Source organism: Gymnogyps californianus, unplaced genomic scaffold (genome assembly GCF_018139145.2).
Source record: "Gymnogyps californianus isolate 813 unplaced genomic scaffold, ASM1813914v2 HiC_scaffold_32, whole genome shotgun sequence".
Classification (NCBI taxonomy): Eukaryota; Metazoa; Chordata; class Aves; order Accipitriformes; family Cathartidae; genus Gymnogyps; species Gymnogyps californianus.
Genome location: NW_026114202.1, coordinates 612,584 through 631,284, shown reverse-complemented (window position 1 = coordinate 631,284; position 18,701 = coordinate 612,584). Strand labels below are relative to the sequence as shown.

Genomic DNA, 18,701 nt, shown 5'->3' with positions numbered 1-18,701 from the left:
CCCCAGGGGCTAAAAAAGCCGGGGCGGGGGGGGGCGAGGGCTGGGCGAAGGCAGCGCAGGCTCTCGGCCGGGCGTTCATGTAATCTCTTTAATACTGTGTAATACTTTTCTTTTTAAAATACAGCATTTCTTGAGGTAGACCATTACAGTTCAAAAGCATTTCTTTTTCAGACATTAATAAGACATGAATTAAATACTTTCATGTACAATATGTTGCAAAATGAGGTAGAAATGGTTACAGAGAGTGTACAAAGTCAAATATGATAATAATAATAATAAAAAGTCTTCAGGAACCCAGTACCACTTTTTGGAGGGGGGGTTGGGGGGGGCGTCTGCCCCAGTAATGCCCTTTGCACGCAGGCAGCTGCCTGCACGCTCCCGTGCACGCTGAAACGGGAAACTGCGAAAAAATTGGGGAAAACCTCCCAAAGCTGGCAGACGCCTCGCTCCTGCGACGCGGGGGGGGGAAGCCCCGCGAGGGGTGCGTCCTCTCTGCGTGCGCAGACCCTGAGGTTATGGGGGGGGCTGCTCTGAGCAGCGGCCGGGGCCGGTGGGCAGCCCCGCAGCAGCTGCCCCCCCCCCCCAGTACAACAGACAGCTCTAAAAAAAAAAAGAAAAGAAATTAATGTGGTTTTTTTTTAATTGGGAAAAAGCCCCAGCCCCACCCGGCGATGCGAAGCGGGGTGGGGGGGGTCAGGTGGACGCGCAGTGGGTTCACGCTCTGTGCAACGCAGCTTTGCATCCGACAGTGGTCAGCAAGAAGGGGGGGCGAGCTGGGCTGTGTCCTGCCCCCAGCAGCCGCCCCAGCCCGGGGGGCAAAGAGCACCCGGGGCAAAACCCCGCGGCCCACTCTCAGCCCTGCTAGACTTTTTTTGGGGGGGGGGGAAAAGTGATTTCCCCAAATTTTGCAGCCACCATCAGCCTCTGCCGGGGCTTCTCGGCGCTCAGAGGTGGCGACCGCGGTGGGAAGCCCAAAAATCCCTTATTTCACGTGAAACGGGAGCATCGTCACCGGCTGCGGCCCCATCCCCAGTGCAAAAATGACACCGGGAGGAGGCTCCCCCCCCCCCCCGCCCCGGCCCCAGCCTTGCACAAGGGTGGGTGCCCCCTCCCCGCACCCCCGGGCCCCGGGATGCGGCGGGAGATGCTGGAGGATGACGGACCCAGCCCGATCCAAAAAGTGGTGCTAGCGACAGCTTCCAAACTACGGCACTAATACTCTTTCCGTTGAAGACACGTTACTCCACCAAACGCTACAATAACAATGTTTAAAAAAAAAAAAAAAAAATTAAAATAAAATTATGGCATAATATACGTGAAAAGCACCCAAAATACATTCAACTTTCATCTTTGTAACAGCTTCAAGTTTTTTTTTTTCTTTCTTCCTTCTTTCTGTCACCCATTTTTTGGAAGCAAATGCACGAGGCAGCTTTGTCCCAGGTCTGAAAACTCTTAAAAATCTCTTTTTCCTTTTCTGAGAAGATAAAAAGAGTTTTTTAAAAACACATTCTTTTTTTCTTTTTCTGAGGTAATTCTTTTCCTGAGTAGTTAAAAAGAAAAAACAAAAAAATACTACATACCTTACAAAAATAAAAAACCAAGTCTAGTATATTAAACAATCTACAGCATTTTACTCCAAAACCCCCTGGTTTTGTGTCCCCCCGCCCCGCTCCCCCCCTCCCCGATCAAGGACATCGCCGCCGGGCTGCTCGCGCCACGTGCGAGGGGGCTGCTTCGCTCAAAAGACGCCCGAGGTATTTCTGTTAGGAACAATAAAAGCAATCAAAAAAAATAATAATCGAGCCTCTGGGTAGACGGGGGAGCTCGTGCATCCGACGCCGGAAAGCCGGATCCCGAGGCGCCTCCGGCCCCGCTCGCTGCATCGCTGGTCCAGGGACGGATGAATGGGAAAATAATAAATAGGTTATCCTGAGTTCAGTGGGCGACGGCTTCCGAAAAACCAAGGAGAGGAAAAGCCTGGCCGAGTCCGAAACAGTAAAGAAGAGGTATGTCGTGCTGCCGTCGGGGCTGCCCGGGGGTCTCCTGCACTTCGGGAGGAGGGGGTCCGGCCCCGGCGCAGCTCTGGGGGCAGAACCGGAGCCCCCGCAGACCCCAACCCGGCCCCTCCACACCCTGCGTTCATCGGTCAAGTCCCAAAACCGGCCCCGGAGCCTCGGGCTGGGGTGAAGGGTCCGTCCCCGCGCCTCCGTCCCCCCGATGCCGCGCCGTCAGTGCCTGGTGCCGTACATTTTATCCCACTCCAGGAACAAGTCCAGCTCCTTCTGGGAGGCGGCGGGGCGGACCTTGCAGAACGCCTTCTCAAAGTCCTGGTAGGAGGTGGGCTGGATCTGGCCCGGCAAACCGTGCAGCGTGGTGGCCCCGGCGTGCTGGCAGAGCTGGACCAGCTCGCTGCCCGAGAAGCTCTCCGTGTGCTGCACCAGGGAGGCCATCTCCCGCTCGCTCAGGCAGGAGCTCTGCTGAGCCAGGGCGTGATGGAGGATCTGCCGCCGGGCGATGCTGTCCGGCGGGGAGATGTAGAACCGCTTGGCAAAGCGCCGGTGGGAAGCTTCGTCCATGCTGCCGGGCCGGGAGGTGGTCCCGATGATGACCACGTTCTGCTCGGATGAGGTAGCCACATTGTCCAGGTAGGAGAGGAGCTGGGACTTGAGGATGGTCACCTGGCTGCCATCCTCGCCAGCCCGGGCCACCAGCAAGGACTCGGCCTCGGTGATGAGCACCACCGCGGGCTGCCGGCAGCTGGCCACGAAGAAGACGGTCTGCAGGATCTTCTCGGCTTCGGCTTTCCAGGTGGAGAGCAAGGTTGTTCCACTGAGCTTCAGCAAGGTGGAGCCCAGCTGGGTGGAGATGCACCGGCTCAGCAGGGTCTTCCCCGTGCCGCGGGGACCGAACAGCAGGATGGTTCGGGGCGGCCGGCTCGCCCCGGTGTAGGCGCCAGGACGCAGGATGGGCCACACCAGCTCCTCCTCGATGGTGGCCTTCACGGAGACCTGCCCAGCGATGTCCGTCCACTGCACGGGCGGCCCCCGCTCCACGATCTTGGTGTTCACCAGCTCCAAGACCAGGGGGTCGACGTTCTTGGGTTGCTCCTCCACCGGCGGGCTGCCGAAGACCGGTGCTTTGGGGGGCAGCCGCAGCGGGAAGGGGGGTCCCGGCTCGGCCGCCCGCTCCCCGTTGGCGAGGGGGGGGCTGAACTTCTCAAAGGGCTCCGCCGGCCGCAGCGGAGCATCCCCGGTGCCATAGGGCGGTGAGACCATGCTCTTCATCGGCTGCCCGCCGTACTTGCCGGCGTGCTCCTCGGCATTCCCAGCTCCCGCCGGCCGCTTCCCGGGCTTGAAGGCCATCTGGGGCGACTCGGCGCTGCCGCCGAACCCGTTGCCCCGGCACTCGCCGTTGTCCGACATGGGGTAGGGGGACTTTGGCTGCTCATAGCTGTATTTCCTATACCTGCCCTCCCCCTCGTCCTCCCCGCCAGAGATGTCGAAAGCCTTCCTCTTCAGGGCGCCCACTGCCTCGGTGCCGAGGGGCGGAACGGCCAGGGGGGCCAAGCCGGCACCCTGGTAGCCGTAGCCGGGGACCCCGGGCGGGCGGGTGGCGGGCGGCGGGGCCGGGATGGGGGTGGGCGCCGCGATGCCGGAGGGCAGGTAGGAGGCGGAGGGATGGGGCGGGTGGATGGTCCCGTAGCCCGGCTGCGGCGGGTAGCTGCCGGCGGCGTAGTTGTACATGGGGCCGGAGGAGCCGTAGCCCGGCACCAGGGCGGGCGAGGGGTGCGGGGGCTGCAGGAGCCCCGAGCCGTGTAGGGCGGGGGGGTGCGGAGGGGGGAGCGCTGCCGCCGGCTGGGTGCAGTAGCCGGAGGGCAAGTAGGTGCCACCGTAGCCTGAGGGGTACTCCTGAGACGACCCGAGCCCGCCGGAGCCGGTGGCGGCTCCTCCGCAGGAGTTACCGGGGTACATGGGATCGGCGAGGTTGGCGGACACCACGGGGGAGCCGCCGAGCCCGATGGCCCCGCCGCTGGGGGGACGGCGGGCGGCACCACCCCCTTGGCGCCGGGGAGGCCATCGTGGATGGGGGTCAGGGGGTAGGCGCCGTCGGAGCCGTGCGCCACCGGCCAGGGCTCCCCGTCCCCCTTCTGCCCGTTAACTGGCCCGAAGGCTCCATCCCCGTAGCCGCTCAGCGCCGGGCGCTCGTAGGGCGCGTCCAGCACCCCCGAGTACTTCTCGGCGTACCTCTTGAGGAGGTTGGAGGCGGTGAGCGCGGAGATGTCGTCGTTGGCCCAGGCGTAGTTGAAGCGCTGGCGGGTGCTGGGGTAGAGGTCGGACTTGTGGGCTGGCGAGGAGGTGGTGGAGGAGACGTCGAGGTGCTGCTCCGGCCACTGGTTCAGGGACTGGGCATGCTCTGGTGACCAGTGCATCTTCGACAGACCTGCGAGGGACAGGACAGCGCAGGGTGAGAGCAGCGAAACAGGGACGAGCACCTCTCTGCATTGAGTATCTCCAGAAACCGCCGTACTGCCCTGTCCTTCTGGACCACATCGCACCTCCTGACTGCGAACGCGTGCTCTCGATCATGCTCATGCTCTAAACTTTCCACGCAGAAGTCCCCCTGAGCACCACTACCGCAAGTATCCCCCAGGAACAGCAACCACGAGCACTTCGGAGAACCCAGCCAGCTCAAGTTTTGATAGTCACATCATCCAACAGAATAAAATATTCAGGTTATCAAACCATGGCAAGCCAAGGTGATACAAACGGTGCGGCCTCCAGTGCCGTCAGCAGTGCCGGGCATCGGCACGTGTAGCCCGAGAACAACCCTGCTCCGAGATGCTCCACCTGGAGCAGAGTATAATTATAATATTATAATGCATATAGTATTAATAACATATTAGTAGTGTGTAGCCAGGTGGCCAGGGAAATAGGGGCTGCATTGCGCACACACACACCCCCCCTGCACGTGGGGAGCTGCCCTTCACCCCCGGCTGAGCGCAAGCCTTTGCCGGCATCCCTTTCCTCACCCCCCGGCATCGGTGCCGGTGCCGATGGGCTGTGCGTGGCCCCACCAAAACAATTTCTCTGGCAAAGGGGAAGACAGAACCACCACGGCCGTGCCCAGACCCACCCCTGCACCGGGGCTGCAATGGCAGTGGGTGGGAAACACATCCCGGGGGGCTCTGCAGAACCTGCCGGGGGTCCCCGCTCACCCCACTGACCCTGCGTCACTGTCCCGTCCCCCCCCATGTCTCTGTCACCCCATGGCTCTGCATCATGGGGATGCCGAGGTCGGCGTCACCCTCTCTTGCTCCAGCCCCCAAATACCGGGCGGCCCCCGAGCGCCCGCAGAGGGTGGCTGCAGTGTCCCCCATCACCACCCCCAGTGTGGGGCCCCCCGGGCCCCCCAGTCCCCCCTGCCCTTATGCCCAGCGCCTCGGGGGACGGCTAAAGGAGGAGCCGGGAGGGGACCTCGTGCACCATTCACTCGCCTCTCTCAGCCTTTAAGCCACTTTGTGACCACAGCACAATTAGATTACTTAATGCTTTAATTGACTTATACGGCATTTGTACTTCCACTTTGGATATCAAACTTACACAAGAGGATTTAAATGGCGGCTTTGCGTGGCTTTATCCGGCATCCTCCCTGCATTTACTGGCCATTATTAAAGTGCTCCCGATAGATAAACGCTCAGACAGAGACAGCCACGACAGCCCGCGGGAAAGGGCCCTTTTTAATGAACACAAAGGAGAACGCTGCCCAATAAACCTGCGCTCCTGCAGCAGATTTTCCCCGAGCCGTACGCGGGGTCTGGCTGGGCGCAGAGGGACGGAGGGGGCCCTTCCCTCTGCCTGCGAGCAAAAGGCGCCGCGAAGCTATTAAAGGGAAAAATGAGGGTTTGGATGACTCCGTGAGGAATAAGACTTTTTTTTTTAATCTTTTTTTTTTTTGTGCAGGAACTAAAGCACCAGGAGTTTCCATCCTTGCTCAGACCACTGTGCGGTGGTGCACGGTGCGCTGCAGGTGCAGACTGCGGCTGCTTCTGGCCCCCCCAAAAAATACAGTCTGCAAATGCCCAGGGCTCAGGGGAGGCAGCAAGGGGTTTGGGAGGCGCCTGGGAGGTGGCCGACTGCTCCAGCATCCGCCGTGGCACGGGGCTCGGCACGGAGCAGCATGGCAGCAAGGAGGTGCCACCACCATGACCAGCAAATCCCGGCAGCATTTCCAGGCTGGTTCTTCTGAAGCCGGGGAGCAGCCGCCCTCGACGGCGGCACGGACACCCTCACCCTCACCCATCCCTCCTGGAGAAGGGAGGACCCGGCAGCCCACAGCCCAAGCAACTCCACGGCCGTCTTCTCCTGCAATACAGCATCAGGCAGCGTGAGCTTCATTTCCGAGGACAGACACAAACCCTGCACGACGACGGTCATTTCTCCGAGGAGCGCCCAGCTTTCCCCATGGCAGGGATCAATACCAACGCCTAAACCCCGCTGCTCAGATGCCAGCTAAAAACCGGTGTCTACAAATGAGCCCGGTGATGGGAATTGCTTTTCTAAGAGCCTGCGAGAGGGTGGCCAGCGCTGCGGCGTGCGGCTGAAGCCCACCATCACGGCGCAGGCTGGGGCTGCTCCTCCAGCCCCGTCTCCGAGCACCGGGTCCCGTGCCAAACGGCAAAGCCGCTGCGAGAAGACGGGCAAGGGGGGGATGCACGGGCACGGGTTTGCACGAGCGCTGCTGCCACCACCAAAGCAAACCCGAGCGCGAAAGGACCGAGAAGCAAACCCGCCTCCATCCGACCCCTTTAAAGACGAGATGCATTTGGGAGAAGAAAAGCCAAAACCCCCGGAAAGCCCGGTCGCACCCTGGAAAACCAGGCGGAGGGGGAGGGCCGGCGGGGCAGGGAGAAGTTGTCAGGGGTTTGAAATGGGACGTGAATGAGGCGGTGGAGCGGGACAGATGTTTCAATGCTCCCCTTGGCAGTGTGAGAAAATTACTGTCCAGTGACCAAATGGCCGGGCCGGTTCCCACCCTCGCTGCTGCCCATTATCCCCAGCGCAAGACAAAGGCGGGCAGGGGGGGCTGGGCAGGGGAGAATCCTATTGTTCCCGCCCGCCCTAATTATGGAAATCTTGTTAATCTATTCAGCAGCGACTCTGAACTGGGCTTTTGTTCGGGGGCTTTTTAGCGGGACGCACCCGCCGAGGGTGTCCAATGGCTCGGCGTTGGGGATGGGGTGCGCTCCCTCCCACCGCCGCCCCCCCCCTCCCCGGGAAAAGCTCTCGCCGGGGGGATTTGAGGCTCGGCCACGAGGCTGCGGGGACGCCGGGCTGCCCCGAGCAGCATCCCGGTGCGGGCCGCCTTTGTTGGAGCACAGATATATCTTGTACGCAGAGCACACCACGTATGCACGCACGCATGTACACGTGTTTTATACGCTCATGTCCCAGCCCCGTGTACATGCACCCACCGCTAATGCTGGCGTGTAAAAACTCACGGCAAAACCTACGCAGGCGAACACAGAGATGACCCGCAGGCAGCATATGCTGATGGCTGCAGCAATCCAGCATCCCTAGGGGGATCAGGAGAGGGTTGGAATGAATTTGGAGAGCAAAGAAGGAGAGGGAGCGCACAAGAGCAAACACGTTCAAGCTGAGGATGCACTAAAGCCAGGGTTTAAATCCAGCCAAACTCCCCCGAGCACCCACGCCCCGGGAAGAGGGACGGGCCCCGCAGGAGGTCACCCCGGAGGGAGCGATCTGCAGCCCCGCAGTGCAGGCGCTGGATGCGTCTCGGCGTCCCCTTGGACAGCCCTTGCTGCTTTGCAGAAGCATCCCAGCCCTTGGGAGGGAGCAGACGCTGCCGCCCTTTGGCTCCCGGTGCAGGAAGGAGCCGATGAGCCACCTCCGCGACGCTTTGCTCGTACTGCCGCTGTCTTGCTGGTTTAAACGGCTCCTTTTTCTGCACAGCTGCCAGCTTGGAGGATTTATTTTTCAAAAGACGTTGAGCAGTTTCATTATCCCTGCAGTCACCCGCAGCAGCGCAGCCCGATGCCATCGGCTTTCCGGGCAGGGAGAGCCCGTCCTGGTTACAGGGGCTGCCCGAGTTCCCAGGTTTTTAATTCTCTGACATGCAAACTTTGGGCCCAGAGGAAGCAAACCTGGATGCTGGGAGTCCTGTTTCACAGCCCAGCCTTCACCAAGACTTCCCACATCAGGGGGATGTGCGTGATGGATCTTCTGTGCTGGATTTTGCTACCAGCACCTGAAGGTGGGTCCGGCCAAGGACCTGGACCAAGCACCCACAGCAGGAATGCAGCCTCACATCAGTGCAGCTCCTGCACCGACAGCTTTGCCGCTGCAGCTGGATTTGCGGCATCGAGAGGTTTTTGCACCCATGCAGAGATGCTGCAGGTCTTGCAGCAGCTGCAGCGATGTCTTCAAGGATGAAGGCAAGCTGGGAAAAAAAATGCAGGAGGAGAGAACAGACTTTCCCAAGTCTGCCCAGTGAACGGGAGGCAGGAGAACGACTTTTTCTTTTTTTAAATGAGGCATTTCCTGATGATCTTTTTGGCTTCTGCTGCCAGGAGCTCGTCCTGGGCTGGGGTTCGTCCCTGCCTCCTAAGAGCAGCGTAGGCAAAGTGCAATGGCAATACCACGAGCCAAATCACGGCTATAAATCAGAATTATAACCCATGCAGATACTCCTTTTACACTCACTGTGGACCTGAGGCTTGTGGCAATGTTTCTGAAATGCTTTAGCGTTAATGCTGTAGATTACAGTGACATTTCTGCATGCTGATACACACATTTCAGCTAGATGCCGGGCATCTCTAGTGACTCCCTACGTGGCAGGTCCAGACTAGGCAAAACAGCCCAGGAGCGATTCACAGCGGTGGCAGAGCTGGTCCCAAAGCCAGGACCAACGCCAGGAGAGCACAAAGCCACCCTTAGACATGCTATAACCCAAGCGCAATACCTGGCAGCATTTACAAAGGGTGAGACGTTTAAATCCCCCAGCCCTCCCCTGCAGACCGAGGCCGGGCAGCCGATTTCTTGGCACGCTGCCGGAGCACAAACATCAAGTTTTCCAAGGCAAATTTGGGATGTTTGGCAAATCCATCGGGGAGCTGCATTTCTTTGTCCGCCACATTCCCCATCCCCTCCTAACCGGTGCCGACAAAGCGAAGGCTGGTATTGCAATCAGAGCAGGGTCAATGTACATATGTTAAAAGGATTTAGGCTAACTCCCACCGTGCCCTCTCCCCACCCCCGGGAGAAACAACCTCCACCCCGGCCGGCGCGAGCCGAAGGCTCCAGCGTCCGCTCTGTCCACTCATATATCAAGTGCAGAGCAGCTGGACACCAGCACGAACCGGGAGTGACCAACGGGCCGTCGCCCATCTGTGCTGCTCCAGCACCCGGCCAGCAAATGAAAAATTAATATGGATCCGCTCAGCCTGGCAGCAGCTGAGCATCACCCATCTGTCACGGCGAGAGGAGACACTCTCAGCTAGATGTCACCGGGAGGAAACTGTACACGGCACGTGGCCCTGGGAATCCCCAGATCGAGGGGATATGGCGATAAAATCCAGATATTATTAATACCGAGCTGATGCAATTAGTGGATTTGAGGAATTTTGCTCCACCTTTCAATGTAAGATGGATGGGAGAAAAGGAAGCAATAAAAGGGACCTCAAAAAAAGCGGAAACAAAAATCAGCCTCTTTCTTGCTATTTATATTTTCCTTAACGTGACTTGTCCCCAGGTCTCGTGGACCACTCACGTCTGCTGAGATCTGGGCTCAGCCTTGCACCCACCCCCAGGAACACAGGGCAAAACTGCGGAACTATTTGTTTGGGTCTAGAAACCACTGAAAGGTGGGGCTGCCCCGCCCTCCCCGCTCCTACCACTCCTCCGCCACGCTCCCTCCAGTGCTTCGAAAGAGCAACATTAATCCCAAAAGATTAATTATCGCATTAATCCATCACCGTCTTGCCCGCTCCCCGCCACGGGTGTGCTTCAGCGCTTGCAAAACGCAGCTCCCTCCAACAGCGTTCCCGCTCCCAGCCATGCCATCGCTTCTCCTCCAGCAGACGCTCTCCTGCCCTGCCCCACCTCGTCTGCCGTAGGACCTTCCTCGGGGCAACATTCCAGCTGCGACCTCCACCAGACCGCTGCTTGAAGGACGGTGCTCAGGTAGGACGAAGGTTTTTAGCAAGAGCATCACTGAGCATTCAGGTCATCGAAGTCCACCGCCCCTCCAGGTCAACTCAGGGCGGACGCTCAAGGTGCAGGAGAAAACCTCAGTGTGCCCCAGCGAAGGGTGCCACGGCCCGCGGGTGCTGCTCAGATCCTTCACCAAAATGTCATTCCTTGACGCCGGACGAGCTCCCCGGGGCCTGGGGTTGGACCCAGCCCATTTTTGGAGGATTACATTAGAGAGGAAAATCCATTTCTAATCAGCAGAACCATTTCCCCAAACAGACGTGGCCCCATAAAAAGGTCAGGAGGTCAAACAGACCCAATTTGCATGCAATCTGCATAACAACGGCCAAGCCAGCGAGGGTGGCGAGCGTACCCCGAAGCTCCCGGTCCCACCACCCGGTCCCACACGGGACTTTGCCTCCTGCTTCTGCCCCCAACCCGCGGCGAGGCTGGGGAACGTGGCGAGGTGGGGACGTTGCTTCTCCCATCTGGGCTGTAAGTCTGCGCTCAGCACGGACATGACCACGGCCATCTCCTCCTCAAGCCCATCTAGAAACATGCCACGTGAAACCACCTGCGGAGATTTTGGCTGTGTGCATGCGTGTTCACGTGGTCTATAGAGGGGTGCAGAGACATAGTTTGAAGGCATCTTGATACCATCTCCATCTCTGCTCCTACAGAAGCCGCTTAGCAGAGGACGTGCTGTCAGCAAACAGACAGAAGCCGCTCTGAAAAACTTCTTGTCTTGACCTCACTCCGTTCAAAACCACTTGTTGAAACCCATCAGGACTCCCCACATCCCCCCCGAGAGGGACTGTCTGACCCCGCCTGAACCCGCAGGAGGAGGATCTGGGGGGCCATGCTCTTCTGATGGCCCCCAGCAGACCCCAGCCAGCGCTGCGCCGGCGGCCGGGCGACCCGTGATGCTGCTGTGCAGTAGGATGTCGGTGGTGGGGGGATGCCTGGAGGATGCAAGCTCTGGGATCTGTGCTGCAACAGCATGAGAAGAAGCAAAGCCAAAGCGTTACGGGGCCGGACCCTGAGCCCGGCTGCCGGACCGCTGCTGCACCCTGGGGAGCCGTGGTCTGATCCGCACCCAGCACTGTGCACGCCTGGGGCAGACCCTGGGGTGGGGGATCTACGAACCCTGATATAGACATAAACCCCAGCAGGCTGAAAACAATTTTAAAGGACTTATTTTTCCAGGAGGAAAGCATTGCCGTTACGTTTCATCTTCCGACAAGCACTTGGAGGAAGGTCATTAAATGCAGGAGATGCTCTGCAGCTCGGGAAGGGGCCCAGGGACCAGGCACCCCCCACCCCGGCCCAAGCCCTCTCCTCCCAGAGTGTTTTTCCCGATGAAGCTCCAATAACGAACTCCCCCAGGGGCAAAAGCCAAGGCAGGAGCCGCCAGCCCCTGCTCTATCTTCTCCAATATCTGGCCTTGGGCCGGGGTCAGTGCCGGGGGCTGCGGCGGACGCGGGAACCGGGCTGCAGCAGGGAGATAATTTGCCCCGTGCACTAGAGCCTGTCCGCAGCGGTAGCAGCAACGCTCCAGCTCATCTCCTCCATGGAACGAATCAATCTTAATTAACTCTAATTCTGGGGAGCCTCCCAGCCCTATCCAGCACTGCACAACGCGGTTGTATTTTCCGCCTCGGTGCCCTGCCGGCCAGCGCGCTCCGCAGGGAATTGAGCAAAACCTCCTCTTTTCCATCATTTCTGCATCTCCTTTCTCGCGGTCCCCGTGTCCCCCCGTCACACAGCCTGTGGGATGACGGACCCCGTCCCCATCCCCTGGGGACCACCTTCCCTGCCCTCAGCACCCGCAGCTTCACCGTCTCCCGGCCAGCCCTGCCGGAGCTGGGCTGGGGGAGGCCTCTCTCGGTGGCTTTTGTTTTCACAAGCCTTTTGACTCGCGGATTCTTTTTTAAACACCGCCTCAGCAGCCTGAAAAGCCGAGCTCCCTCCTGCACTCCATTCACTAATGGATTTTCCAGAAGTTCCCTTTTTTTGGGCTTCTTTCTTTGCTGACACTGCTGCCCCCATCCACACCCGAGGCTGCGGCTCCCCTCTGCCATACGCCTCTGCGTGCACAGACGGACGGACGGACTCTGACTTTGGGGACCCGCGTGCCGCGCTCGGAGCAGCCGCCCCTACGGCTCCCACCTTCTGTGCCCTGGGAGTTTGCACAGATACGTGGCTATTATAAATCAATTATAATTATATATCATTATATAGCACAGGCTGCAAACGCCTCAACCTGCCACTACAGGGCTGCTGCTCCAAAAACCCCAAAAGATTAAAGAATAATAATGTGGCAGCAGCGTCAGGGCGAAGGTATCGCCGGGAAATCGGGGAGAAGTTTGGTGCCGGGCTGGCTCCGTGCAAAAGTGTATCGATCGGGGCAGCGCCGCTCCTGTCTCCTAGAGCTAATCCTACAGCAGAAATAATTCATTTTCCTCCCTTTTCAGCAGCCACTCATTAAAAAGTAATCACCTTGCAGGAGGAGGACATGAACAGCCCAAGGTCAGATCCGTAATGACGTTATTTCTGGAGCGCGTACCTGGCTCGCGCCGAACAGCGGCCACGCTGCGACCCCAGCCCTGCCCGTGCAGAGCCGGCAGCTTCGGCCCCACGGCTGGGCCCTGCCTCGCTGCTCGGGTTGGTGGCGATTAAGATGCAAATGGAAATATCTTTATATTAGCAGATATTCACTTCTGCGAGGGCTGCCCGCCAGTGTCCATGGCCAGGCACCCAGGTCGCACCGCACAGATGTTGCTCTCATCGACCCCAAGCATCCGCAACACCTAAGGTGGAAAACAGGAACAACGCTTCAAAAGGTATCTTTTAAACCTCGTTATTTGGTGGCATCTGCAATAAATCTCCAAATCTCCAGCTTCCAATTTATTTTTACATTGCTGAGACTTCACTGCAGCTGCTAAAACCTGTTTTTCTAAGAGTGCGAAGCTGCAAAGCGTGGCATAAAGAAGCGTCACCGTGTCCCCGCCAGCGGCATGAGCAGAGGGACCGTGCAGGTGCCCGCGCTGGCTGGGACATACACAAGGAAATACCGAAACAGCACCTGGATGGCCGTGCCGCTCGCGCCGGCATCTGAGCAAGCACCAGAGCATCGTCCTCCTCCCGCCGGGAGGGACGTCCCGCGCAGAGCCGGCCGGGGACGACGCCGTGACACGCGGCTGCAGCGTTCGCCCCCGAGGCCGCGTGCCCCGTAACCACATCTCCTGCATTCCTCACCCCAGCACGGCCACGCTGGCACCGAGCCCCAGGCAGAGCCGGGACTGCAGCACCTCGGTGCGCTCTCAGGTTGCCATAAACCCATCCCGGGCACAAGGTCCTGCCCATCGCCGTTACTGCTTCACCCGGGGGATCGGGGTGCAGCCCCAGGGGGTTCCCAGGAGGGAGAGCGTGGGCTCAGAGCGATCGCCCCGGCCCGGCGGCACAGCCGAGGGCTGCCAGGTCCAGCAAAGTCCAACCTGCTCGCGGCATGTCGGTATTTTAGCAGATTTATGTTTGCAACACGTGGCCTGATGCAGCGTTTGGAGGGAGGAGGAGGCGACGCTCTGGGAACCGGCTGGAGCGCAGGGCTGGGACGGGGACACGGCACGGGGGACGGGAGGCAGGACGGGGCCGGTCCCAGGGATTTGGCAATTCCAGGTCCAGCCAAACTATGGGAAGACAGCTATAGCGATGCCAGAATGGGTAAGAAAACCCCCACACCTAAACCCTTCCCGGTTACACCCACAGCGAGGATGCTGCCACACGCACGGCTCTCTGCTGCCTCACCGTGTGGGGCTGGGTCAGCTGGGGAGCTCGTCGTGTCCCCCCAGATGACACAAGGTGCTGGGCACGTGGGACACCCCGAGCCCGGCGACCTGCCCTCCCAAGGCGGGACGTGCAGGACAAGCCCTTCAAAACACACTCAACCTCTCTAACCTCCCGTGCACAGCACAGCCTCGCAGCACGTCACCCCTGGCCTTTAATTACACATTTCTGCAGCCATTAGTCCTCTCGCCATCAATTACACCCACATTATCCCGCTCCGGGAGGCAGCAGGACACGGGGAGCAGAGTCAAGTGCTTTGCAGACTCTTTCCAAAGGAAAGAAACAGCCTCCGACGGGAACGTCCCTTCGCCACGGCAGAGCCGAAGCAGCAGACAAAGCAGCCCGGCAGCCGGTCCTGCTGCTCTTCAGAGGCCTAAAGCAACACCGAGAAAGATTAATCACAGGGAGAGGACCCGGGCTCCGGCGTCCCCGGATGCCACGAGTCCCCTCCAGCTCGGTGCCGCCGCTGCACCTCTCATCTATTTACACAGCAAAGTCTTTGTAAGGAGCAGGCTCCTCTTCCGAGTGCGGCCGGGGCAGGGAAAGGGGTACTTATTCAGCTATTATTCAGCTTTTTTTTTGTAGGCAAGACAAGTGTGGGTTAAAGTGCAATTTGTCTTGACATTAGTTTTCACTTTCTTGGGGGAAAAAAGAAAAAAAAAAGTGGCTCTTTTATCTTTTGAGGGAAAACACTTGCCTGGGTACCCCACCTCTGCCCGCTGAGCATCCCACCCAGGAGCGCACCCCAGCATCCCGTCCCAGGGAGCGCACCCCAGCATCCCGCCCTGGGAGCACAGCCCAGCATCCTTCCCCAGGGAGCAGACCCCAGCATCCCATCCCAGGGGAGCGCACCCCAGCATCCCGCCCTGGGAGCACACCCCAGCATCCTTCCCAGGGAGCAGACCCCAGCATCCCATCCCGGGGAGCGCACCCCAGCATCCCGCCCTGGAGCACACCCCAGCATCCTTCCCAGGGAGCGCACCCCAGCATCCTGCCCTGGGAGCAGACCCCAGCATCCTTCCCCAGGAGCACACCCCAGCATCCCATCCCAGGGAGCGCACCCCAGCATCCCACCCTGGAGCAGACCCAGCATCCTTCCCCAGGGAGCAGACCCCAGCATCCCATCCCAGGGAGCGCACCCCAGCATCCCGCCCTGGGAGCAGACCCCAGCATCCTTCCCCAGGGAGCGCACCCCAACACCCCGCCCCGGGGCGAGGGGCCCCGGGCACCACCACAACACAGGCCGTGATGGCATCACTGTAATTAAACAAACGTGCCCGGTTTTTCCATGATTGAGTTGCCTGTCCTCGGGAGAAGGGAGCTAGGAAGCAAACCTTTAATTTGCATCCTCCCCTGCTCTCAGCTCTAAGTCAGCAGCATCTGCGAGGCCTTGGCTGGGTTTATTAGGGCCCCCATAAAGATCAGGGGTTGCTGATAAGCGACCCGAGGCATGCACCACTGGAGGAAAAATTGTGCTAGCGATCTGTACAATTTAACCAACATTAACTTCGGCTGATGACAGGCCACAAGGCCAGGAGAGAGATTTTACAACACCCTCGTTACACAGCAAAATAAACTTTGCTGCGGAGAGCCGGTGCAGGCTTTCAACTCTTGCTCCCATCAGAGGAGATCCGAGCCCAGAGCTGCCGAGGCGCTGCCGTCCCCGGGCAGGTCGGCTGGGCAGCGCCCGCACATGCAGCAGCATCCTCTGTGAATCACGACTGGGGGTCATGGAGCAGAAAAAGCACCGCGATCCCGCTCAGGGCTCAGCAGCGTGAGGGAGAGAAGCGGGGAGAGCCCTTCTCACCTCCCCGGAGCACGCAAACACGCCGAGTCCAAAGGAAAAACCAACAGGAAAATATACCAGAAGTAATCACGGCAACGAACTGGCGGCGGCAGGACCTTGCAAGGGGACAAACTGTTTTTCAGAACTGGGAATTGCCAGGGCTGGCACTGGGAAGAACTGGTTTATTCCCTGCTCGGCTGCTGACCCAGCAACGGCAATTTTCCTGCTTAATGCTAATAAAGCCTGGTTTAGCCGCAAGGGCTCCCTTCGATCGGGAGCTGGTGCCACTGCTGGCACGTGTGTCCCCTGGGACGAGAGTGCCGGACGTCCGATGACACACGCGAGTGACCAAGCACCAGCAGCACCAGCAGCACCAGCAGCACCAGCAGCACCAGCAGCACCAGCAGCACCAGCAGCAGTGACGAGCTTTCTGGAGCCAGAGCACCACAGAGCTGCTAAACACGTGCGTTAACCAGCACGCCCCTCCACGCCCCAAAAGGAAGAAAACATCTTTATTTTGCTAAAAAGCTACAAGAGAAGGACCCGCCCCACCGGCACCCGAGCCGGGGCTGTCTGCTGGAGCGGAGGAAGGGAGCGTGCCGAGCAAATGAGATGCTCGGAGCCGCGAGCCTCAAGCTTTCCTGCACGCTGCGAAATTCCAGCTGACATTTGGCCAGATGCGACGGGATCTGCCCCGGGACGACAAAAGGAGCCTCCCCGGCAGCCCCTGTCAAACGGCAAAGCTCCGCTTCCAGCCATATAATCACTGGAGCTCAAAAAAATATAACTGAAAAGTGTTTACAATGGCATAAATGCAAGGGTCAGCGTCGCGCAAGGGTCACTATCGCTTCTCTAGATGCATTAATGTCATCTGCAGGGAAATTCCCTTTAGGAATCCTCGCTCAAATCCGGTGCTCCCGCATCTGCTGCCGTAAACTGTGGGTTGAGGGACTTCTCCTTTCCTACACGCGACCCATCTCCTTCCAGCTGTAGGGACGAAAGCAGGGAGGTGCAGAAACCCCGAACTATTAGAAAAGCAGAGACAGAAGGGAAGAAAGGAGCCTATTTGGCCATCGGCAGAAAAATCTGGAGGTGGCATTTCTACCCTCAGGCATATCTCCTCGACTAGGAGGATGCAAAAATAATTAATATGAATAAAGTCTGCAGCATCTGCGCGAGACACAGCACACGCTTCCAGACTCCTTCCAGGAATTTTTTTAACGACGCTAGAGATGCCGTCGTTACGGAGGTGACAATGTGCCATGCAGAATCGTTTTATTCCTTCTAATCCACCAGCGCTGTTGCGGGATGCGATACCGGCTTTGGAGGCGAACGTTCCCGGAGGCTTTTGTGTTTACCTTTTCCGTGGGGGAAGGAGGAGGTGAATTAAGTGACCTGATGGCCACTCCCTTGGCCTAAGGTTAGGCCCTCGCATCTGTATGTGGGCACCCAAAATAACAGCCTTTTTCTTTTTTTTTCCCCAGCAGCTACTGAAATCCCCGGGAGCGGAGGATGGACATGGGGTGAGGGCTCAAAACTTTCAGCCCACTTACTCAGGCACCTCGATACCGGTCTGGGAGCAGCCTGAAGGAGGGATTTGGGAAAACCACAGCCCCTGCTTGTATCGGTCTGTACACAGAGAAAGCAGCATCGGGAGCATCTCCCGGCCATCGACCTCCTCCCCAAATAACAGCAAACGGGGCCTCAGCTGCACCGGGGGAGAAGCCCATTGCTGGCCAGCGGCGTGAATCTATGAACGCAGACATGCTGGTTTCTTCAACAACTGTTTTCCGTATTTCAGAGCATCCGGGGAAACCTGCTTTGGAGATTTCTCAGCGTTTATTCCATGTTTTAACTTGGGGGAATTAACTCTGACGGGACGCAAGAGGAGAGGTTTGGGTTACGGGACCGCGTTGAAGAGGCACCAAAACCCAAGATGCTGTTAAAGCCCCAACCCGGACCTCAGAAGGGAGAAAAAGGCCGGGGGAAAAGGGAGGGAGGAGAAAACACCGGCTCCAGATAAGCAATTGTTAACATGATCCATATGGTACACAACTTGCCTTTCTGTTTAACCAAAATGATAATGGCAAAAGGGAAGAATGCGGCGGGGGCTCTGCGGGAGAACAAAGGCGGCTGCGAAACCCTTCCCCGCTCCAGAGAAAACGAATTGTGCGCAGGGAGAGCCGGCGGCTGCTCCTCCCCGGGCCGAGCCGCCCCAAAACCCACCCGCCTCGCTCCTTCTCCTCCGCGAAAGCTTTACAACTACAACACGGAGCAGGGAGTGAAACTGCAACTGTCAGCAACGAAATAATTAAAAAAAAATCTGACAAGTATTAACAGGGACGTTTTCATAATCAATAATAAACTTTAAATGTGAGCTGCAGCTCAGGACCAGCATTGATGTAAACACCGAGCCCACTCCTCTCAGATCTGGGATGAATTCAGCCCTGGGTGTTTATGTTATTGCAGGATCCCGCGGCTTTCCGAGGAACACAATACAGTACGTGCCATTCATTATCCCCGGCAGTCCCCCAAGAGAAAATGTCAACACACTTCTGCTGAAGAGAGCTAAAACAAATGTTTAATGTGATAAACAACTCCTGGGCCCTCAGACCCCGCAGAAATGTTTAATTCAGAACCACCTCCAAGAACAAACAGGCGCCGGAGCCGCACGCTGGCATCTAGGAACGGCAAACCCGGCGCCCTGTCATCACCGGCCGCGCGCCGGAGCAGCGACCCAGCCAGCTCCCGGCCGTCGGCGCCGGTGGGGAGCGCGTTGGAAGGAAACCAGGGAAAAAACCTCAGCAATTCCCATGCGCGGAATCAGTAAATCAATTCCGAGCCGTTCTTATTGTATTCAC

General features: G+C 58.5%; 1 protein-coding gene across 1 annotated transcript; it reads right to left on the bottom strand.

Moving 5' to 3' along the window:
- Nucleotides 1–2,228: 2,228 nt before the first annotated feature.
- On the bottom strand, nucleotides 2,229–4,432 carry FIGNL2 (fidgetin like 2). The gene is given in 2 exon segments (XM_050914198.1): nucleotides 2,229–4,057; nucleotides 4,060–4,432. Coding segments are annotated over 2 exon segments (2,199 nt in total). The 5' UTR covers nucleotides 4,430–4,432.
- Nucleotides 4,433–18,701: the final 14,269 nt, after the last annotated feature.